This window comes from Heptranchias perlo, chromosome 10, assembly GCF_035084215.1.
Source record: "Heptranchias perlo isolate sHepPer1 chromosome 10, sHepPer1.hap1, whole genome shotgun sequence".
NCBI lineage: Eukaryota > Metazoa > Chordata > Chondrichthyes > Hexanchiformes > Hexanchidae > Heptranchias > Heptranchias perlo.
The window spans coordinates 15685220-15709476 of NC_090334.1; the positions used below are offsets into that span (position 1 = coordinate 15685220).

At 44.4% G+C, this 24257-nt stretch overlaps 1 protein-coding gene across 1 annotated transcript in view; it reads left to right on the forward strand.

Annotated features, from left to right (window-relative positions):
• LOC137326100 (fibulin-7-like) overlaps nucleotides 1-24257 on the forward strand; it is a 51287-nt gene that overhangs the window by 18336 nt on the left and 8694 nt on the right. Inside the window, exons 2-4 of the mRNA XM_067990974.1 lie at nucleotides 12176-12332; nucleotides 19176-19346; nucleotides 21463-21588. Coding sequence (XP_067847075.1) covers nucleotides 12176-12332; nucleotides 19176-19346; nucleotides 21463-21588 — 454 coding nt within the window. The remainder of the gene's footprint in view (nucleotides 1-12175; nucleotides 12333-19175; nucleotides 19347-21462; nucleotides 21589-24257) is intronic.

Sequence of the window (24257 nt, forward strand, 5' to 3'; positions counted from 1 at the left end):
GCACACCCCTGCTCTGATGTCGGATGTCTCTTCCCCGATGTCTCACCCCCCGATGTCTCCTCCCCCCTGGCAGGCGATGTCCGATGTCCCCCCCACTCCCTGTTCCAGCACCCGATGACACCTCTCTATCTCTCTCTCTCTCTTTCTCTCCTCCCCCCTCCCCGACCTCGACATGCAACTCCTGTAGGCAGCCAGCCTGTCAATCAGGCGCGAAACCCAGAAACAAGATTAATGAGGATCATTTACCTCGTGATTGCGTGGGGAAAGGTAAGTTCTTTTAAATTCGGGTTTGCCGCTTGCCCATTGTCCCCCCCCCCCCGCTGCCATCCTGCCACCCTTTTAAAATTAAGCCCTTTGTATCTGCCTTTAACCACGAGAAAGTCAAACCTACTCATTGCATAACAGGCAGGATTATAATTTCGTAAGTTTTCTTGCATATCACAAGGTGAGGTAAATTAAAATATTTCGAGGTAGAAAAAGCAGTCGGGCCAGATTTAATTTGTTCCAGAGAAATGGCGGGGGTCCTGGGTGAGGCCCCTGGAGAGATATCTCCAACAGCTCACTGTGAACTTAGGTGTGAGCCTTGGCTTGGTGGTAGCACACTTGCCTTCTGAGTCAGAAGGATGTGGATTCATAATCCCACTCCCGAGACCTCAGCACAAAATCTATTCGAAGAAGAGCAGGAGCGTTCTGCCTGGCCAATCTTTATCCCTCAACCAACATCACTTAAAAACAGATTATCTGGTCATTATCGCATTGCTGTTTGTGGGAGCTTGCTGTGCATAAATTGGTTGCCATGTTTCCCTACATTACAAAAGTGACCACACATAAATCCAGGCTAACAGTACTGAGGGAGTGCCGCACTGTCGGAGATGCTGTCTTTTGGATGAGACGTTAAACTGAGGCCCCGTCTTCCCTCTTAGGTAAAAGATCCCACAGCACTATTTCGAAGAAGAGCGGATGAGTTCTCCCCTGTGTCCCGGTCCCTCATCCAACATCATTAAAACAGATGATCTGGTCGTTATCTCATTGCTGTTTGTGGGAGCTTGCTGTGCGTAAATTGGTTGCCACATTTCCCTACATTTCAACAGTGACCACACATAAAAATGTACTTCATTGGCTGTAAAACGCTTGGGATGTCCTGAGGTCGTGAAAGGTGCTATATAAATGCAAGTTCTTTCTATCTTTCTTTTTAGAGTTTTACACTGACTACATATTGATACAGCTCTTGAATATGATGCTTGTATAACATTCGCAGGATCATGCACTGATACTGTGGTGTTTAATTCTATCTCTGTGTGATTTTTTTTTAGCACACCCGTTAACACACTCGCAGAAATCCTGGGATGCGCAGACTGGAATTCAATTCAGTGTTGTACCAAGAATAGCACACACAAGGAACTAAAGCCCACTGTGTCTGTTGGCAGGGTTGTAACTAGGCTGGTATAATGGCCCTAGACACTACAGAGTCCAGGTGGGGTCTCTCTACAGGTGAAGGGGTAGCTGAATTGTGGCGCACTGTGACTGCCTTAGCTTGTCTACGGTTGCCATTGGGTAGTGTCACTATTCCTGTCGGTGTTTTGAGTGGGTGATGGGTGTAATGCCATCATGTATCTTCTCACTCTGTTGTGTATGCAGGTGTTGGAGCGGTTCCTGTTGTACAGGTTTCCGGGAAGGTGGTCCAGACTGTGTGGCGCTTTTCCAGCCTTAGAAGGTGTCTGAGAGTTACACGCTCCGACAGACATGTGTCTCACAGATGCTCAGTCCACATGTGCATTTTGCTCATTTATATGTTTCACACACTTCACGGGGAGGGGGGAGGTGGAGAGAGAATCAATTGAAATCACCTTCAGTGTTTATTGCAAATAACTCCTAACTTGCTGGATGTTACTCTGATCATATAGTAGGGTGTTTGAAGTTATACTAGGGTTTTGATGTGCACTTTAAGGTAACTTTTCTGGAAATAAATCTTTTAAAGAATATTGAGCAATGTGAAAATGATTATAAGCTCGTGTGATGCTGTTGTTTTTCCCTTGCTTGGAGTGATCACCGTGCCAGTCTGGGTGTGAGACTTTATGACCTCTGGATGGTTGGTGTCAGTCGTGACTCTGTTGATAGCACTTCTAAGTCAGAAGGTTGTGGTTTCAAATCCCACTCCAGAGACTAGAGCACAAAACAGTCCAGTGTAGCACTGAGGGAGTGTTGCACTGTCAGAGGTCTTTCAAATGAGGCGTTAAACCGAGGTTTCGTCGGCCCTCTCAGTTGGACGTAAAAGATCCCATGGTATTATTTGAAGAAGAGCAGGGGAGGTGTCCTGGCCAATATTTATTAGAGTCATAGAGTTATACAGCACGGATAGAGGCCCTTCGGCCCATCGTGTCCGCGCCGGCCATCAGCCCTGTCTACTCTAATCCCATATTCCAGCATTTGGTCCGTAGCCTTGTATGCTATGGCATTTCAAGTGCTCATCCAAATGCTTCTTGAATGTTGTGAGGGTTCCTGCCTCCACAACCCTTTCAGGCAGTGAGTTCCAGACTCCAACCACCCTCTGGGTGAAAAAGTTCTTTCTCAAATCCCCTCTAAACCTCCCGCCTTTTACCTTGAATCTATGTCCCCTTGTTATAGAACCCTCAACGAAGGGAAAAAGCTCCTTAGTATCCATCCTATCTGTGCCCCTCATAATTTTGTACACCTCAATCATGTCCCCCCTCAGCCTCCTCTGCTCCAAGGAAAACAAACCCAATCTTCCCAGTCTCTCTTCATAGCTGAAGCGCTCCAGCCCTGGTAACATCCTGGTGAATCTCCTCTGCACCCTCTCCAAAGCGATCACATCCTTCCTGTAGTGTGGTGACCAGAACTGCACACAGTACTCCAGCTGTGGCCTAACCAGTGTTTTATACAGCTCCATCATAACCTCCTTGCTCTTATATTCTATGCCTCGGCTAATAAAGGCAAGTATCCCATATGCCTTCTTTACCACCTTATCTACCTGTTCTGCCGCCTTCAGGGATCTGTGAACTTGCACACCAAGATCCCTCTGACCCTCTGTCTTGCCTAGGGTCCTCCCATTCATTGTGTAGTCCCTTGCCTTGTTAGTCCCTCCAAAGTGCATCACCTCGCACTTTTCCGGGTTAAATTCCATTTGCCACTGTTCCGCCCATCTGACCAACCCATCTATATCGTCCTGCAGACTGAGGCTATCCTCCTTGCTATTTACCACCCTACCAATTTTTGTATCATCAGCGAACTTACTGATCATACCTTTTACATTCATATCCATATCATATTGCTCAACAAACATCATTAAAAACAGATTATCTGATCATTATCAAATTGCTGTTTGTGGGAGCTTGCTGTTTGCAAATTGGCTGCTTTGTTTCCTACATCACAACGGTGACTACACTTCAAAAAGTACTTCATTGGTTGTAAAGCACGTTGGGACCTCCTGAGGTCATGAAAGGTGCTATATAAATGCAAAGTTTTTCTTTGTCTAAGATCTCAAACAGGTTCAGAGTTTTCCTCCTGTACCAGTGATGGCCAGGTCTGATACAGTCTGCATGTATTCTATGTGCCTGTACGATCTATATGGTGTGGATACTGTAAGTCAACCGAGAAAAGCCACAAAGGACCCTTTCTAAACCTGCCAGTGTAAATATTTAGCTTCACCGCTGCACCATTTTGTACAAGAAATCAAATGATTCGTTCTGTTTGTTCCAGTTAGAGAATGAGGGTGAAATTGCCTGTTGGTTCTATAATGGGGAGGGGGCAGGGAAGAAGAGTGTTCAAAGTTTCTGATCATGTCATTTGTTTTGGTGTCTGGGCATGTTAGTCAAAGGAAGGGCTGTCAGCATAATGTTTCTCCTGAGCATTCCATTTTGCGTTTGGTCTGTTTGATTAAGGATACATTTCAGTGAAATGGAGTAGTTCGGGAGCCTCTTCAAACCTTACTCGGTCATGTATTAGACACCTCAGTGGCTCTACAATGTGACTGCTCTGCAGTGTGTATAGGCTGCGTAAGAAATATCCCAGAAACTAACTGTACAGAACAAGGGACAAACGGCTGTTAAACCTCTCGTGTGAAAGTTGCCATGCATGAAGGAGATGGCGCACATTAGTTGTTTGATGGGTCCAACATGGCAGCCTTTGCAGAAGTGTTCACAGTCCATGTTCATACAGCTGTATAATGTCAGTGGACGTTATTTTAACGTCAATAATGCATGTATCTTTGTGAGTCCAGTTCTCTTGAGTTGAAAGATAGAACAAAACTTCACCTATAAGATGGAAGGATGTGGGTTTAAGCCCCACTCCAAAGACTTGAGCACAATATCAAGGCTGATGTTCCCAGTACAGTACTGAGGGAGTGCTGCACTGTCGGAAGTGCCGCCTTTTGGATGAGACGTTAATCCAAGGCCCTGTCTGCCCTCTCAGGTGGACATAAAAGATTCCATGGCACTATTTCGAAGAAGAGCAGAGGAGTTCTCCTGGAATTGGCCTGGAGTCCTGGCCAATATTTATCTCTCAACCAACATCACTAAAAAAAAAGATTATCTGGTCATTTATCACAGTGCTGTTTGTAGGATCTTGCCGTGTTTCCCTGCATTGCAACAATGACTATACTTCAAAAGTACTTAATTGGCTGCAAAGTTCTTTGGGACGTACTGAGGTCGTGAAAGGTGCTATATAAATGCAAGTTCTTGGTTTTTCTTTTCATCACGAAGACACCCATCACAAAGAATCTCATTCTAAAGAGCTGAACTTTCCCCTGGAGGTATTTGTAGGCCCCACACCACAAATGGGGTCAGCAATCTGCTTAGCTTCTGTCTTTGTTTGCAGTTTAGAATCCTAATGCAGTGCTTCTGGAAAAGGGCTTGAATCCAGTGAATGTAGGAACAGATATCTCGGCTGAGGTACCAATAGGCATTTTGAGGTTTGATACATTATTATCAAGGTTTGGAGAGCTGAAACATTATTGGGTGATCTAAAGTTTTGGACAAGCATCCTTGGAATCTGAGCATTCAATTCAATTGGATTTTGTAGTGCCTTCAGACATCTCTTTCACTGCAACTTTGTCTCATTATAGGAAGCTTCCCTGGTACACTAACTGAATTGTCACAAAATACAGTAGACACATACCATCACATAGGAACAGGAATAGGTCATTCAGCAACTTGAGCCTGCTCCGCCATTCAATTAGATCATGGCTGATTCATATCTTAACACCATCTACCCGCCTTGGTTCTGTATCCCTTAATACCCTTGCCCAACAAAAATCTTTTGATCTCAGTTTTGAAAATTTCAATTGACCCCCCAGCCTCAGCAGCATTTTGGGGGAGAGAGTTCTAGATTTTCATTACCCTTTGAAGAAGTCACACTCTTTTGCTAAGTGCAGCGTAGAGAACTTAATATGGAGGGCCAGTATAAATGTACAATACAATTTGATCAGATCGAGCAAAGTTTTATTAAGAAAGAAAGAACTTGCATTTATATAGCGCCTTTCAAGAGCTCAGGACATCCCACAGCACTTCACAGCCAATGAAATACAAGAAACACAGTTCAGAATCATCCCAATAAGGTAACGTTATCCAGGCAGGACATACTTTGGAACTGCATCCCAAGTAGAGAAATAGGAAAAAGATAGCTATCACATAGCTTGCGTTTGTGCGATGATTTGGGATGGTTTGCTTAAATATAACTAATAATGTAGAGCACTTAGGTTTATACAGAATTGATAATTTGGGGAGTTAGAATTATATAGAGTTGATAATGTGGGAAGTTTGGATTATTTAGAGTTGATAATGTGGGGAGTTTGGTTTATATGTAGTTGATAATGTGGTGAGTTTGGTTTATTTTGAGTTGATAATATGGAGAGTTTGGTTTATTTACAGCTGATGATGTGGGGAGTTTGAATTATTTAAGAACTGACTCAGAGGCGAGAGTGCTACCAACTGAGCCGCAGCTGACACCCATCATCTATCATCGTAACATTTAACAGTGAAAGGGGCAAATAAACATGCAGGAGATTTGACAGCTCGCTTTGTGAGTTAAATTTGAAGGTGGGACCATGTGGATTCCTTCAAAACAAGCCATCAAACTTTTGTATGGTTTCTTTAAAGTTCCCTTCTTTTCCTGCGTCAGACCACACAATTCACATTCCTCAGCTGAGAAGATGGGCCCGTGGTTTAGCCTCGGCCAAGTAGCTAGTCTTCACATGCAACAGCACAGATACTGAATGTTGGGTTTTTAACCACACAGTCAAGCCTGATTCTGTTCTCCTCTGACATTTTCATACTTGTACTTTTTCAGCAGGAGTTGCTAGATGGTGATCAGAAGCAGCAAAACTGGCTGTTTTATCTCCTCCCTAACTCGTAGGTGCTGAGGCCAATTTGTAGCACATCTGCTGCCTTGACTGAGATCAGCGAACGCTATACAACAGCAACAACTTGGTTTTATATAGCGCCTTTAACGTAGTAAAATGTCCCAATGTGCTTCACAGCAGCATTATCAGATAAAATTTGACACCAAATCACAAAAGGAGATATTAGAACAGGTGACCAAAAGTTTGGTCAAAGAGGTAGGTTTTAAGGAGCGACTTAAAGGAGCAGAGAGAGGTAGAGAGACGGCAAGGTTTAGGGAGGGAATTCCAGAGCTTAGGGCCTAGACGGCTGAAAGAATGGCCGCCAATGTTGGGGTGAAGGAAGTGGGGGATGCACGAGGTAAGAATTGCAACCCTCAAATTTAAAATTCTCATCCTTGTTCAAATCCCTCTGTGGCCCCGCCCCTCCCTATATCTGTAACCTCCTCCAGCTCTACAACCCTCCGAGATCTCTGTGTTCCTCCAACTACCAAGGGTCAAGCCCCTTCCTGTTCTGTTGCACACCAGACAGTACATGTATCAACTACACCATTGTCTGACCTTTACTTGATACCTTCCTTTTGATGGTACAGGCCAAGATTGGGAGTTCAACACTTCATGACTCTGCGCTGGTGAATGTTTTAAATGTTGTATAAATTTAACAAATGTCTACTCAGTAAATATTTTCTTCAAATATTACAAAATGTCTCTTCTAAAGTGGGAGGAGGAGTATTAAAACCTTCTTAAGTGTCAGTGTTGACTTGACTCGTGCAGAATGCCACCTTAGCTCAGTTGGAAGCGTTATCACCCTCTATGTTAGAAGTTTGAGGGTTCGTGCCTTTGTACCAGGGCCTGAGCACATAAATCTAGACTGATGTTCCAGTGCAGGACTGAAGGAAGTGCTGTGTTGTTAGAGGTGCTGTCCTTCAGATGAGAGCTGGACCTGTTTCTGGTTGGGAAGGAGATCACTTCGTCCAAGAGGTAGGTAGCTGGTAACGTTAATCAGGGCCAGAGTGATCTGCTGGACTAGTTTTGATTGCCTAAGGGAGTCGGAGAGGAATTTTCAAGATTTTATTCCCCCACCTAATTGGCCTGGGTTTTTATCTAATTTTTCGCATCTCCCAGGAGATGGTGGGGAGTGTCTGTGTTGTGATGCATAAGCTGGATGGACCAGTAGGTCTTTTCCTGTCCATCTTTGTTCATATGTTAGACAGAGGACCCATCTGCTTATTCAAGTGGACATGACATCTGTAATGAGAAGATGTTGGGGTTGGTACTCTGTTGGGATGAGGTCAGTGGGCTGAATGGCTTGCTCCATCACTCTTTAATTTAAAACATATGTCTTATTGTAATCATTTCAGAATTGTTTGTACTGTACAGTGAAACATTCTATAACCGTGAACTTGTAAACAATGAAGCCCTGTGTGCTCACCTTGAGTAGTGAAACACAATTTACAGTGGGCTTGGATTTAGGTACGAATATCTGTTTTTTGCAAAGTTGGAAGCGTTTCACTCCAAAGCAAACTAGTCCCCTCTCGTCTACAGAATTTTCAGATCTAATTCCGCACTAATCATGGGCTTGCATGAAAATGGTTTTAGAGTCTTTTAAGTTCTTGAAAAGCATCATTTCCTAGCCTTTAATTAAATAAGAATTGAGAACAGTTGGTGTGTGTGTATACATGTTTGTATGTGTGTGCATATGTTTGTGTGCATGTATATTGTATTATATTATACAATATTATTGTATTTTTTATATATCATATATATTGCTACTGTGTGTGCATCTAGGTTACAGAGATCAATCAGAATGCTTTTGATTGGTTACGCCAGTCAGAACAGTGATTATCCACTGGCTGTAAAGAGCTCCTCTGCAATGGCTATGGGCAGGGTCAATCTAGTGAACAGGGGGTCACAAGTGCCCTGAATTTGGCCCAAATTGGTAAATTCATTCAGAGAGGCCACAAGATTAGTTGGTACGGGAATTGAAAATGTCACATTGGTACAGTAGGAAGATGAGTCGGAGTTGGGACTTGAATGCATTGTTGGGACGGAGTAGAGGGTGTTAGACTCTATATCTAACTATACTGTTTCCTGAGCTGGGAGTGTTTGATGTATCAGAAATGGGAATTTGTTCTATTTTACAGCATTAACATCCCTCAACTTGATGACTACAGTAACGTGATAATGACCAGATAGTCTATATTTTAGTGAAGTTGGTTGAGGGATAAATATTGGCCAGGACATGGGGGGATAGCTTCCTGCTCTTCTTCGAATACTGCCATGGGATCTTTTATGTCCACCTGAGAGGGCAGAAGGGGCCTCGGTTTAACGTCTCATCCGAAAGACGGCACCTCCAACAATGCAGCACTCCTTCAGCACTACACTGAAGTGTCAGCTTGGATTTTGTGCTCCAGTCTCTGGAGTGGGACTTGAACACCTGACCTTCTGACTCAGAGTTGGGAGTGCTGGCAAGTGAGCCAAAGATGACACCTTCAAGTAAGACTCTGGAGGTTCCACTGGAATAGACAGGGGCCACCAACTTATTCACATTCCGTGTGAACACTTGATTAAACAGAGCATTATAAGACAATATATCGTATCTATTTGTATAAGGAATTGGATTTCCTCTTTATTCCTGCTTTAATAGTTCATCGGTATGGTCCCTAGTGCACAAAGGAGCATTCTTCATTTACTAGCATGTGTTGAAGATATAGAGTAAAAAAACAGAAATTGGGAGTCAGTTTTGGATTTTTATTTATTTCATTCCAACAACCTGGATAACTCACTCTTGTAGTTCATCTTAATTCTGATGTAATTCTCCTGCCTCAGTGTTATCCAGCATAATTTATCATCTGTTGATCTCGTCTTTTGGTACAAATGAGGGAGATGCTCCTAAACTTATCATTGATGTTGGCCTTGGCTCAGTGGGAACGTCTTCACCTCTGAATGAGAAGGTTGTGGATTCAAAACCCTACTCGAGAACTTGAGCGCATTGTCTAGGCTGACATTCCAGTGCAGTACTGAGGAAGAGCTATATTGTCAGAGGTGCCGCCTTTCGGATGAGACATTAAACCGAGGACCTGTCTGCCCTCTCGGGTGGATGTAAAAGATTCCCTGGGGGACTATTCGAGGAAGAGCAGCGGCCTTCTGCTAATGTCCTCGACAACACTTATCCTGCAACCAACATCATCAAAATGGATTAATTCATCATTCATCTCATTGCTGTTTGTGGGACCTTGAGGCTGAAAGGGTTAACGTATGAGGACAAGCTGCATAGACTAGGCTGGTATTCCTTCGAGTATAGAAGATTAAGGGTGATCTAATTGAGCTGTTTAAGATGATTTGATAGAGTAGATAGAGGGAAATAATTTCCTCTGGTGGAGGAGCCAGGGGGCATAAACTTAAAATTAGGCCGTTCAGGGGTGATGTCAGGAAGCACTTCTTCACACAAAGGGTAGTGGAAATCTGAAACTTTCTTCCCCAAAAGCTGTTGAGGCTGGGGGGTCAATTGAAAATTACGAAACTGAGATTGATAGATTTTGTTAGGAAGGGTATTAAGGATATGGTACCAAGGCGGGTAGATGGAGTAAAGGTGCAGATCATCCATGATCTAATTGAATGGTGGAGCAGGCTCGAGGGGCTGAATGGCCTCCTCCTGTTCCTATGTTCCTATAATGCAAACTGGCTGTCAGGTTTGCAAAAATAAACAACAGTGTCTACATTTCCAAAGTAATTCAATGGTTGTGATGCACTTTGGAAGGTCCTGAGGTTATGAATGGTGCAAGTTCTTTAGACAGAATCTACAATCTCTAGTTTTTAAATGATTCCAAGTTTTTAGCCTCCACACCCTTCCCCATGTGTTGCTCACACTCTGTGTAAGGATCTAAAGTTGCAAGTTTGAATGTCTGGCCCTCGCCCTGCTGTCATGTGACTATTGTCTTTCCAGCTGAACACAAAAAACGTTCACGCTGGAATATTCTGGTGACCCCTGTCTATTCCAGTAGACTGATGGTGACCTTTTCAAAGGCGAAGTCAGTCTTCATTCAGAAAAGGATTTATTTCTGCCCTCTGAGGTGCATGTAAAAGATCCCATGGTTCTACTTAGAAGAAGAGCAGGGGAGTTCTCCCCAGTGTCCTGACCAATATTTACCCCTCAACCAATATCACTAAAACAGATGATTCGGTCATTATCACATCGCTGTTTGTGGGACCTTGCTGTGCGCAATTTGGCTGCTGCATTTTCTACATTACAACAGTGACTACAATTTAAAAGTACTTCATTAGCTGTAAAGCACTTTGAGACGTCCTGAGGTTGTGAAAGGCATGATATCTTTCACTAGACTCCAATACAATCCTCTGGTGTTGTACCGTCACAAATCAGCTTCATTCTGGATGTGCTCTGGTAGTAACACTGCCAGTCACCACTATAAGGGTAGGATAATGTGCCCTCCTCCTGCAGCATCTGATGGGAAAATTAATGAGCGGATGTCCCAACATATTGGAAAAATAATTAGCAAAACGTTTTGACAAATAGTTGCAGTTGGCAGTATTTTAAAGTTAGTCATTCTGCAGTAACGTAATCCATTTGAGACCCTGGCCCAGGTTTCCACTTCACTGCTCCTGACGCAAAATTGATGGTCGTAAAGTCACTGGCGGGGAGCGCAATTTGCGCTCCCAGCATGCACCAGAGTGCTGAAGTGGAAATTCCTGGCTTCGGTTTAAAATTTGAGACGAGCACAAGTTTCCCTGCAAGAACACTGCAGTAAGAAGGAGGAAGATTGCTGGTGTCATGGTGAACCATTGGAATTCTACATCTCTTTATGCGCTGTTAGTCCCCCCTGAATCCTCACTTGTGTTGAAATCAAGACTCACCGCCTCCTCCTCTAACTCATTCTTTCCCATGACCTCAACAGTATGACACACTGTGACTCCATCAGCCCTCCCTGCTGCAATTTGCTGGCTTTAATAGCTCAACCTTGGTGCCATCTAATTACAGCTGTGGTTCAGTGGGCAGCATTCTTGCCTCTGAGTGAGAAGGTCATGGGTTCATGCCCCGCTCCGGAGACTTGAACATATAATCTAGGCTGACACTCCCAGTGCTGCACTGTTGGAGATGCTGCCTTTCAGATTCACAATATCAGGATGTCCCAAAGTGCTTTACAGCCAATGAAGTACTTTAGAAGTATAGTCATGGCAGCCAATTTGTGCACAGCAAGGTCCCACAAACAGCAATGTGATAATGACCAGATAATCTGTTTTAGTGATGTTAGTTGAGGGATAAATATTGGCCAGGACACCGGGAAGAACGCCCCTGCTCTTCTTGGAAATAGTGCCATGGGATCTTCTACGTCCACCTGAAAGGTGGAGGGGGCGTCGGTTTAACATCTCATCCGCAAGATTGCACCTCCGACAGTGCAGCACTCCCTCAGTGCTGCACTGGGAGTGTAGCCTAGATTCTGTGCTCAAGTTTCTAGAATGGGACTTGAACCACACGACATTTTGACTCGCAGACGAGAGTGCTACCCACTGAGCCACGACTGACACATAATTGATGAACATGTCGATTAAGTGATAGTTTACTCAATACGCCAACGAGACTCATCATGACATGGTCCCTTTAAGCAAGTGGCTGGGAGAAATCCGAATAGGAAATGGAATATTTTGCTTCTCCTTGGTTTCAGTGACTAGAAGCCCATCACGGTCCACAGCTCCAGCACACATACAATTTTGAACGCTTTGAGAGGGTCGTCCTTTTTTTTCGTGTGTGCAAAGAGGATGCATCAGAAATAATGCCTTGTACCTACACCATGTTTCTTTTTGCAGGGTTGTCCCAGCAAGCAGCAGGTTCTAAGTGCCATTCGTCAGATGCAGAAACTGCTTTCCACTCAGGAGGCCCAGTATACCCAGGGGATTCGCATGATGAAGAGAAAGCTCACTCTTCTGCAGAACACAGTGAACAAACAGGCCTCCAAACGCAACGGTAAGCCTCAGGCCCTCCCTCTTAGCAACATAGGAAGAGGAGTAGGCCATTTAGCCCTTCTCGCCTGTTCCACCATTCGGTTAGATCATGGCTGATTTGTATCTTAACTCCATCCACCTGCCTTGGTTCTGTAGCCCTTAATACGCTTACCTAATAAAAATCTATCAATCTCAATTTTGGAATTTTCAATTGACTCTCAGCCTCAACAGCTTTTTAGGAGAAAGAGTTCCAGATTTCCACTACCCTTTGTGTGAAGAAGTGTTTCCTGACATCACCCCTGAACGGCCCAGCTCTAATTTTAAGGTTACGCCCCCTGTTTCTGGACTCCCCCATCAGAGGAAATAGTTTCTCTCTATCTACCCTATTAATTCCTTTAATCATCTTAAACACCTCAATTAGATCACCCCATAATCTTCTAGATTCAAGGCATTTTCTATCTATATTTGAAATGAGCTATTTTTTGTCTGATTAGGCTCCTGTGAAGCGCCTTGGGCCATTTTACTGTGTTAAAGGTACCTTTTAAATGCAAGTTGTTGTTGTTGCAGTTTATTTTGCCTCAGTACATTTCTCAACGATCGGGTAGAACTCTGTAGCAAGACTCACTCCAGAAGTGCCATGACCCATGCTTAATTTTGTCGTGTCTTAGAGAGGGCAGAATGGGCAACATGCAAGATGGCAATGTAGTACTTGAGTACAAAAATGGACATTGAGACTTGGATTGAGGTACTTGTTAAGGTGCTGTTAACGGGTATCCTGAACCACAGCAGATCTCATCTAACACAAGAAAGCCAAAAACTGCGAGGTGCTGGGAATCTGAAATGAAAACAGAAAATGTTGGAAACAAAGGAATAGGAGCAGGCCATTCAGCCCCTCGAGCCTGTTGGCCACTGTTCAGTTAGATCATGGTTGATCTCTACCTCAACTCCATTTACTCGCCTCGGTTCCACCAAGAAACCAAGCAGGTCAAGCAGGATTGGTGGAGAAAGAGAGAGAAACGTAGGGTTAATGTTTCAGTTGATGACCTTTCGTCAGGACTGGAAGGAGTTAGAGATGAATGGTTCATAAGCAGACTCAGAGTCAGGGAGATAAGGGGGGCAGGAAAAGGAAAATAGAGAGGTATCAAGCATCTAACTGTGCTGAGGTCTATCACCAGAGGCATTTTTGTGAATAATCTCTAAACAGAACTTTATCAAATGCCTTCTGGAGGTTCATAAAGACACCATCCATGGAGACTTCCATGTCCACCATGTTAGTGATCTCAAAAATTCAACTAGATTAGTCAGACATGATCTACTCACAAATCCATGCTGACTTGCTTCAATCACCTCACACTTGTCCAAATGCTCAGTCACTCTATCACTGATGACAGACTCCAGTAACTGCCCTACAACTGATGTTAAACTGATGAGTCTGTATTTTCCTGGTTTCTATATATAAAAAATGGAGCGACATTTGCAATTTTCCAATCCAAAGACACAATTACTTGAATCTAGTGAGCTATGGAAAATTATGACGAACACATCTGCAATTTCCTCACTTTTTTTAATACTCTAGGTTGGAAACCATCAGGTCCCGGAGTTTTGTGTATCTTAAGTCCCATTATTTTCTCTATTACCATTTTTTAACATATTAAATCCACTAAATTCCTCTCTTTGACTTATTTTTAGGTTCCCATGTACCACTGGTATTTTGTCCTCTTCCTCCAGTGTGAAAATGGATACAAGACTGCCATTTTCTTCTTGTCCATTATAGTCTCACCTGCATCTGTCTTTAATGGGTCCTAGGTTCCCCCTTACCACTCTTCATTTATTTATAAAAACATTTGCTGTTAGCTTTGATATCCCTTGCATGTTTTTTTCACATTCCCTTTCTTCATCTTATTACTTTCATTGTGTCCCTTTATTGCTTTTTGTAGCACTCTCAGTCTGCTGGATTTCCACTTTTCCTTGCATTTTCTTTGAGTTTGATACTGTCTCTTACCTCGTTTGTTGACCATGGTTGCTTAACTACACAAGTAGAGCCTTTGCCCTTTAGGGGCATGTACTAGTTTTGTATCATACCAAATGCTTCTTTGAATACTTCCCACTGATTGTAGGTTTACCCATTAATAGCTCAGCCCAATTTACGGTGATCAATTTATTTTTCATCCCTTCAAAGTTTTGCCTTAATTAAATTTAAAACCTTGGCTTGTTATTCTCCCTTCTCCCTCTCAAAATTAATATCAAATTCAATCGTATTATAGTCACAATTTGCAAGATTTACCATCAAATTGTTAACTAATTCTGGTTCGTTACTCATCACGAAATCTAGTATGGCCTGGTCCTTGATTCTTTCCACTCTGTACAACAGCACTGATTTGACATTAAAAAAAGGTGAAGCTTGATGTTCTGAATCTCCAGATTTGCTTTAGGGATAAGAATGATGTTCTTGTTTTTCCGAGGTGTCAGTTGTGGGTAGCATTCTTGCCTCTGAGTCAGAAGGTCATGGGTTCAAGTCCCACTATAGACAGAGCTAAGCGATTCCACAACCAACTGATCAGATCAAAGCTCTGCAGTCCTGCCACATCCAGTCGTGAATGGTGGTGGACAATTAAACAATTAATGGGAGGAGGAGGCTCTGCAAAGATCCCCATCCTCAATGATGGCGGAGTCCAGCACGTGAGTGCAAAAGACAAGGCTGAAGCGTTTGCAACCATCTTCAGCCAGAAGTGCCGAGTGGATGATCCATCTCGGCCTCCTCCCGAAATCCCCACAATCACAGAAGCCAGTCTTCAGCCAATTCGATTCACTCCACGTGATATCAAGAAACGGCTGAGTGCACTGGATACAGCAAAGGCTATGGGCCCCGACAACATCCCGGCTGTAGTGCTGAAGACTTGTGCTCCAGAACTAGCTGCCCCTCTAGCCAAGCTGTTCCAGTACAGCTACAACACTGGCATCTACCCGACAATGTGGAAAATTGCCCAGGTATGTCCTGTCCACAAAAAGCAGGACAAATCCAATCCGGACAATTACCGCCCTATCAGTCTACTCTCAATCATCAGCAAAGTGATGGAAGGTGTCGTCGACAGTGCTATCAAGCGGCACTTACTCACCAATAACCTGTTCACCGATGCTCAGTTTGGGTTCCGCCAGGACCACTCGCCCCCAGACCTCATTACAGCCTTGGTGCAAACATGGACAAAAGAGCTGAATTCCAGAGGTGAGGTGAGAGTGACTGCCCTTGACATCAAGGCAGCATTTGACCGAGTGTGGCACCAAGGAGCCCTAGTAAAATTGAAGTCAATGGGAATCAGGGGGAAAACTCTCCAGTGGCTGGAGTCATATCTAGCACAAAGGAAGATGGTAGTGGTTGTTGGAGGCCAATCATCTCAGCCCCAGGACATTGCTGCAGGAGTTCCTCAGGGCAGTGTCCTAGGCCCAACCATCTTCAGCTGCTTCATCAATGACCTTCCCTCCATCATAAGGTCAGAAATGGGGATGTTCGCTGATGATTGCACAGTGTTCAGTTCCATTCGCAACCCCTCAAATAATGGAGCAGTCCGAGCCCGCATGCAGCAAGACCTGGACAACATCCAGGCTTGGGCTCATAAGTGGCAAGTAACATTCGCGCCAGATAAGTGCCAGGCAATGACCATCTCCAACAAGAGAGAGTCTAACCACCTCCCCTTGACATTCAACGGCATTACCATTGCCGAATGCCCCACCATCTACATCCTGGGGGTCACCATTGACCAGAAACCTAACTGGACCAGCCATATAAATACTGTGGCTACGAGAGCAGGTCAGAGGCTCGGTATTCTGCGGCGAGTGACTCACCTCCTGACTCCCCAAAGCCTTTCCACCATCTACAAGGCACAAGTCAGGAGTGTGATGGAATACTCTCCACTTGCCTGGATGAGTGCAGCTCCAACAACACTCAAGAAGCTCGACACCATCCAAGATAAAGCAGCCCGCTTGATTGGCACCCCATCCACCACCCTAAACATTCACTCCCTTCACCACCTGTGCACAGTGGCTGCAGTGTGTACCATCCACAGGATGCACTGCAGCAACTCGCCAAGGCTTCTTCGACAGCACCTCCCAAACCTCTACCACCTCGAAGGACAAGAGCAGCAGGCACATGGGAACAACACCACCCGCACATTCCCCTCCAAGTCACACACCATCCCGACTTGGAAATATATCGCCGTTCCTTCATTGTCGCTGGGTCAAAATCCTGGAACTCCCTTCCTAACAGCACTGTGGGAGAACCGTCACCACACGGACTGCAGCGGTTCAAGAAGGCAGCTCACCACCACCTTCTCAAGGGCAATTAGGGATGGGCAATAAATGCCGACCTCACCAGCGACGCCCACATCCCATGAACGAATAAAAAAAAAACTCCAGGAACTTGAGCCTATAATCTAGGCTGACACTCCCAGCGCAGTACTGAGGGAGTGTCAGCCTAGATTATGTCTCTGGAGTGGGACATGAACTTACAACCTTTTGAATCAGAGGCAAGAGTGCAGTCACTGAACCAAGTCCGACACCTTCTCTGGTAACTTTATGATGCAGCCATGGTTCCAGACTTCAGGCACCTTTTTTTCCCCCCTCAAATGTCCTCCAAAAGTTGGATCAGTATTTTTCAGTGGATGTTTCTAAATCTCCTCTGATAGTTTCCGGTGGTATAACCAGTTGGAAAGGAATGAGGTGATTACAATGGATTAAGGAAAATAACCGGATTTTAGCAGAGCACCCATGACTGCGCTGTACAGCCTGTTAGACAGTGCTTTGTATTCCATAACCCACCACTGCTTGGAATGCACCTTCTACTTAATGCTTTGAGGAGGAGAGCATGAACTATGGGAAGATCAAGTAAAATCAACAGACACATAGATCAGGAGAGGGGTAAGAAGTTGCTTATTACAGAGGGCTGATTGGACAGAATTGAACATCTTGATTGGGAGTCGGCAAATATTTTCTTAAATCAGGAATTTGCTTAAGAATTTGTTTAAATCGGATTTGCAAATAAGTAGCTTTCAGCAGGCTTTGAATCAAAGGGACTGGGTGGCATAGCAGGTTAGACACTGGCCTTTCACCTTCAGCCTATGGGTTTGAATCTCGCCTAGACTAATAAAAGCCTTTCCAATTTGTTACCTGTGAGGGGGATACTTGAGATAAGTTTAGGACAGTCTCAATCCAGCTCCTTTTTAAAAATTCATTCCTTTGGGTTGTGGGTGTCTTTGGCAAGGCCGGCATTTATTGCCCAACCCTAGTTGCCAAGTGGTTTGAGACATCTGAGTGGCTTGCTAGGCCACTTCAGAGGGTACTTATGAGTCAACCACATTGGTGTGGGACATGAGCCACATACATGCCAGACCGGGTAAGGACGCCAGGTTTCCTTCCCTAAAGGACATTAGTGAACCAGTTGGGTTTTTACGACAATCCGACAGCTTCATGGTCACTTTTACTGATACCAGCTTTTTATTTCCAGATTTTATTAACTGAATTCAAATTGTCAAACTGCCATAATGGGGATTTGAACTCAAGTTCTCTGGATTATTAGTCCTTGGTTTGTATTCCCTCAAGTTTAGAAGACTGAGGAGTGATCGAATCGAGGTGTTTAAAATGATAAAAGTATTTGATAGGGTAGAAACAGAGAAACTATCTCCTCTATTGGGGGAATCCAGATCAAGAAGGCATAATCTTAAAATTAGAGCTGGACCATTTAGGAGTGAAACTATTTCCTCTAGAAGGCCATTCATCCCCTCGAGCCTGTTCCACCATTCAGTTAGATCATGGCTGATCTGTACCTCAACCCTATTTACCTGCCTTTGATCCCTATCCCTTGATACCCTCACCCAATAAAAATTTATGGACCTCAGTCTTGAAAGCTTCAATTAACCCCCAGCATCCACAGCCTTTTGGGGAGCAAATTCCGGATTTTTACTACCCTTTGTATGAAAAAGTGATTCTTAATTTCACTCCTGAACGGCCTAGCTCTAATTTTAAGGTTATGTCCCCTTGTTCTGGATTCCCCACCAGAGGAAATAGTTATCAAATCTCTTTATCATTTTAAACAACTCGATTAGATCACCTTTTAACCTTCTAACCTTCTAAGCCAAGTTTATGCAATCTGTCCTCTTAACTGAACCCTTTAAGCTTCAGTATCATTCTGGTGAAGCTGGAATCCCCTCCAAGGCCAATATATCCTTCTGAAGGGTTCGGACCTCAGGCCAGCACGGACCGGAGCAATTGCTCTGCTGAGTTCCACAATCAGTAGCTATCCTGGCTACGGTCTCAGCCTTGCCTTAGTGGTAGCACACTCACCTTTGAGTCAGAAAGTTGTAGGTTCCAAACCACACTCCAGAGACTTGAGCACATGATCCAGGCTGACACCCCAGTGCAGTACTGAGGGAGTGCTGCACAGTCTGGAGGTGCCGTCTTTCGGATGAAACATTAAGGCGAGGCCCCATCTGCCCTCTCAGGTGGACGTAAAAGATCCCATGGCACAATTGAAAGAAGAGCAGGGGAGTTCTCTCTGGTCTCCTGGCCAAAATTTATCCTTCAATCAACATCACTAAAACAGACTATCTGGTCATTTATCTCATTGCTGTTTGTGGGATCTTGCTGTGCGGTAATCGACTGTCGCTTTTCCCTACATTACAACAGTGAGTAAACTTTAAAAAAAAAGTGCTTCATTGGCTATAAACGCTTTGGGACGTACTGAGGTTGTGAAAGGCACAATATAAATGCAAGTTCTTTTTCTTTGTGAGACAGCGACGCTGACTGAGAGCAAACTCTTCACTAACTGTGGTACCCTTCTCCTCCGTGTTTCACTTTCTATGTTTTGTTTCCGCAGAAACGTGCCCCAAACTCCACGCCCCGAATAATGGGAAGAAATTTGGAAGCAGATATTTAGTGGGCCATGAGGTGCACTTTGCCTGTGACCCTGGATTTGTGCTGGTGGGGTCAAACAGCAGGGTGTGCCTCCAAGACAAGAGTTGGAGTGGCCAGCTGCCTTTCTGTAAAAGTAAGTGTTCTGCACTGAGTGAGGTGAAGAGTAAATATTTATATTGCAAGCCAAAAATTTTGCATGACACTACTGGTTTAAAGCACTAACCACTGGGACATCAGCAATAGAATTACACATGTTATTCCTGCTTTAAAACTGTACAATCCACAACCTCTTGGTGCATTAATCCCTTTACAACCGCCTAACTGCAGTAAACCTCTTTATAACACCACCCAGTTTAATGGCCTTCATTGAACTAAAGTAACCCATTTTATTACAATGACTTGCAAGTACAAACTTCCTTTATTATTATAACTGCAGCTTCTTAAGTGTTCAATCTTCTTGAATTACTTTATGAAGGTGACATTTTACTAAACTTCTGCTTCCCATTACAATGCCTCACTTCAGTAACCCTTTAATTACAATGACCACCTTCATAACATTATCTAAATACTTGTAAAGGAGCTGAGACACACATAGCTTTACAGTAACATTCATGAGTGAATTGTTCCCTTTTACCCAGTGTGTACTGTACATGTACAGGAGCTGACACTGAGACACACATGGGCTGTACAGTACCAGTTGGGAGTGAATTGTTCCCTTTCACTAGCTGTGAGCTGTATGTGTACAGGAGCTGATACTGAGACACACGTGGGCCATACAGTACCAGACGTGAGTGAATCATTCCTTTTTACCCCCTGTATACTGTACATGTACAGGAGCTGATACTGAGACACACATGGGCCATACAGTACCAGACGTGAGTGAATCATTCCTTTTTACCCCCTGTATACTGTACATGTACAGGAGCTGATACTGAGACACACATGGGCCATACAGTACCAGACGTGAGTGAATCATTCCTTTTTACCCCCTGTATACTGTACATGTACAGGAGCTGATACTGAGACACATAGGGGCTGTTGAAGAACAGACAGGGATGAATTGCTCTCTATGAAATGTTATACTGACCTGAGGAGATTGAGGGGAGATTTGATAGCGTTGTTCAAATTGCTAAAAGGAATAGGCAAGGTGGACATAGATAGATTATTTCCATTGGTAGAAAACACAAGGTCTGATCTCAAGATAACTGCTGGATACATAAAGAGGGAGATTAGAAGAAACTTTCTCCTGCAAAGTGTGGGTAAGCTTTGATAGAAGTGGCGATTGGTGTTACATTGATTACAACTTTCAAAAAATGGTGCTCGATAGTTTCTTGAAGAATATTAAAGGGTGTAAGGGAGAAAGGAGAAAACTGGGATCGGTTTGGGGAGAGAGCGGGAAAATACAGCTGCACAGTCAGCCCCTGCGATGGGGCTAAATACAGCGCAAGCAAAGGAGGACAGAACAGTCTCCTCCTGTGCACACTGATACTGTACTGAGACACAAAGGAACTGGACTGTACAAATATATGAACAATGATGGACAGAAAAAGACCCACTGGTCCATCCAGCCCGTCCCACACAACTGCGATGCCTTGTGCATCATAATATATACACTCCCTGCTCCACCCGAACACCATGTGATCTGGGAGCGGAAAGAAACCAAATAATAAAAAAAATACAGGCCAATTAGGGGGAAAAAAATCTGGAACATTTCTGTCCGGCCCCCTTTTGACGATCAAAACTAGACCAGGAGACCACTGTGGCCCTGAGCCATGTTACCAGATACCTACCTCTAAGATGAGGTGATCTCTGCCCCAGACAGAAACAGGTCCAACTTGAAGGAATTCAGCGAATCGGCGTCCACTGCACGAGTCGGCAGCCTGTTCCAGAGGTCCACTATTCTCTGGGAAAAGAACCACCTCCTCACATCTAACCTAGTTCTGACCTTTTGCATAACTTGAGAGATTGTGGACTGTACCAGAAGATTGTGAATTGTTCCCTTTTGTCCACCCTGTGATATACAGGAGTGGGGACACACAGTTGTCTGCAGTAGCTCAGATGATAGCATTCTCTCCTCTCAGTCAGAAGGTTGTGGGATCAAGTTCCACTCCAGTAGACTTCAGCACAAAATCTATTTGAAGAAAATAGAAAAGAGAACTCCATATGTGCAAGTTTTTGATTATCGGTTCAAGAGTACAGTGCCAGCTTCAAATCTAATGCTGCCCGTTGCTTACACTCTCTTCCCTCAGATGTAAACGAGTGCATCAGTAACCCTTGTCTGAATGGTGGGATCTGCGTGGATGATGTAAACCGATACGCCTGTCTTTGCCCTGCCGGTTGGGCTGGCTATAACTGCCGCCTTGCCTTATACTCACGTAAGTCTCGCAAGATTGTTTAATCCTGGGATAGGACCAATCCTAGGGGCTTCTGGGCACTCTAGAGTTTTGAGCACATAATCCAGGCTGACACTCCCAGTGCAGTGCTGAGGGAGTGCTCCACTGTCGGAGGTGCCTTCTTTTCGATGAGATGATAAGCCCGTTTGTCCTCTCAGGTGGACCTAAAAGATCCCATGGCAGTATTTCAAAGAAGCACAGGGGAGGCCTGACCAATATTTATCCCTCAACTAACATCACTAAAACGGATTATCTGGTCATTATCCCATTGCTGTTTGTGGGCAAGTTGTGCACAAATTACCTGCCGTGTTTCCTACGTTACAACAGTGACTAAACATCAAAAACCTTCATTGGCTGTAAAGCACTTTGGGTCATCCTAAGGTTGGTGCTATATAAATGCAAGTCTTTCTTTCTGTCTTTCCTCCCCCCCCCCACCCCCCACCACCGCCCCCCACCCCAGCCCCTGCAGTCATGTAATCTCCTGGGAGAGGCAGAAAAACAGAAAAAGAAACTCAGGGCCAATAAGGGAAACAAAAAATCTGAAAAATTCCTCTCCGACTCCCTTAGACGATTGAAACCAGTCCAAGAGATCACATGGACCAAGTGTCATCTGTAAAGCCACTTACCTTCTATATGATGCGAGCTCTGCCCCAGTCAATAATCGGTCCAGCTCCCTCTTGAAGGCAGGGAGAGAGTCAGCACCCACCGTACCAGCCGGAAATCCATCCGCTTGAAGCTTCCCGAACTCCCCATCAGCTGATCGTGCTGTTAACATCTACGGGAGATGGTCGGAGAGTGGAGAGTTCGGAAGCTGCATCAAGTCTCCACTTTCCGATTGTCTCCCACAGTTGTTAAGGGTGTGAGCTGCTGATTGAAGCTCCTCGAAGATCTGACTTTGCCTGAAATCAGCAGAGCTTTTAAACCAGGTGAGTACAGAGCTGCCCGAAATAGCCTGCGCATTCGTGCCTTTGTGATTGACGCCTATGGTGATGGCAAATGGTTGGCGCCATTTGCCCCATATAGGCGGCTTCCTGTGATAAGTGCAGACGGCGTAAGTGGTGGGAACTGTAACCAGATATGCGGCAGAGTGGGTAAACTGAAAGAGGAGCTAGTGGAATTATTCTCTGAGGTGAAGGAAGGCAGCTCTAACTAATAGTGCTGAGAAATACTCATTAAACAATTGGCATATAACAGTAAGCTTAAACCAGGCTGTAACTCGAACACATGGTATAAAGTCTTTGGGTTGGAACAGGTGGCTATTGCTTCTTTTAGCAGCGTGCTTGTGGGAAGTTGGGAATGTTGCCAGGCCGATTCTATTCGGGAATGCAACTCCCGTCTAATGCTAACCATCTCAATCACTTGGGCAGATCTCAAGGTATCTCCAGTGTCTGGGACACAATGAGATCCCTGTTCCCTTCAGAAAAAAGTACAAGCTCGCTCCTCAGGGGCAGAGATCAGTTACAGCGACAAAAGATGGAATGTAGTGAGTGAATAGCACAGTGGAGAGGTAAATAGCTTCCACTCTCTAGGTCTCCTCATTCTCACATTGATCAGTCATGTATTGTGTGGGAGGCAACCAGTCATGGAGTTTAATCATGGCTCCCAGTGGCCAGCCCAGCACTGGGAAGGTAATTGAAGATACCCTGCGCAAAAATAAAAAAACAGTAGAAAGAAAGAAAGAGACTTGCATTTATATGGTGTCTTTCACGTCCTCAGGATTTGCCAAAGCACTTTATAGCCAATGCATTACTTTTTGAAGTTTTGTAATGTAGGAAACACGGCAGCCAATTTGTGCACAGCAAGCTCCCACAAACAACAATGAGATCAATAACAAGATAATCTGTAGCTAGTTTCTTCTAACACATTGAGAGAGAAAAACGTTCAGTATGTTTTCAGAATTTGTAATATTGAAAAGACTATTCAAGCAGCTTCTTTGTCTACGTCAGATCCTGTACATATGCAGTAAACAACAAATAACTGGGAAATGGTCATTGCCATATGCTACTGGTTTGTGTGTGCCTCAGTGTCAGCTCTTTTATATGGATAGTCCATACCAGGGACCAACTTGCTTCCATCTGGTGCTCTTATAGTTGTTTGCGTGTCAGTTTCAGCTCCTGTACGTGTATGGTGTCAGGTAAAAGGAAACAGTTCACTGCATTATGGTACTGTAGGGCTCATGTGCTCCTGAGTGTATGAAAAGAAAGGAAGAACTTGCATTTATATAGTGCCTTTCACAACCTCAGGACGTCCCCAAGTGCTTTACAGTCAATGAAGTACTTTTGAGGAGTAGCCACTGTTGTAATGTAGGGAAATGCGCCAGCCAATTTGCGCACAGCAAGGTCCCACAAACAGCAATGTGATAATATCCAGATGTTTGTGATGTTGGTTAAGGGATAAATATTGGCCAGAACACCGTGGAGAACTCCCCTGCTCGTCTTCAAATTGTGCCATGGGATCTTTTACGTCCACTTGAGAGACGAGGCCGGCATTTATTGCCCATCCCTAGTTGCTCTTGAGAAGGTGGGCCTTTTTTGTGAACTGCTGCAGTCTGTGTGGTGAAGGTGCTCCCTCAGTGTTGTTAGGTAAAGAGTTCCAGGATTTTGACCCAGCGATGACAAAGGAACGACAGTGTATTTCCAAGTCAGGGTGGT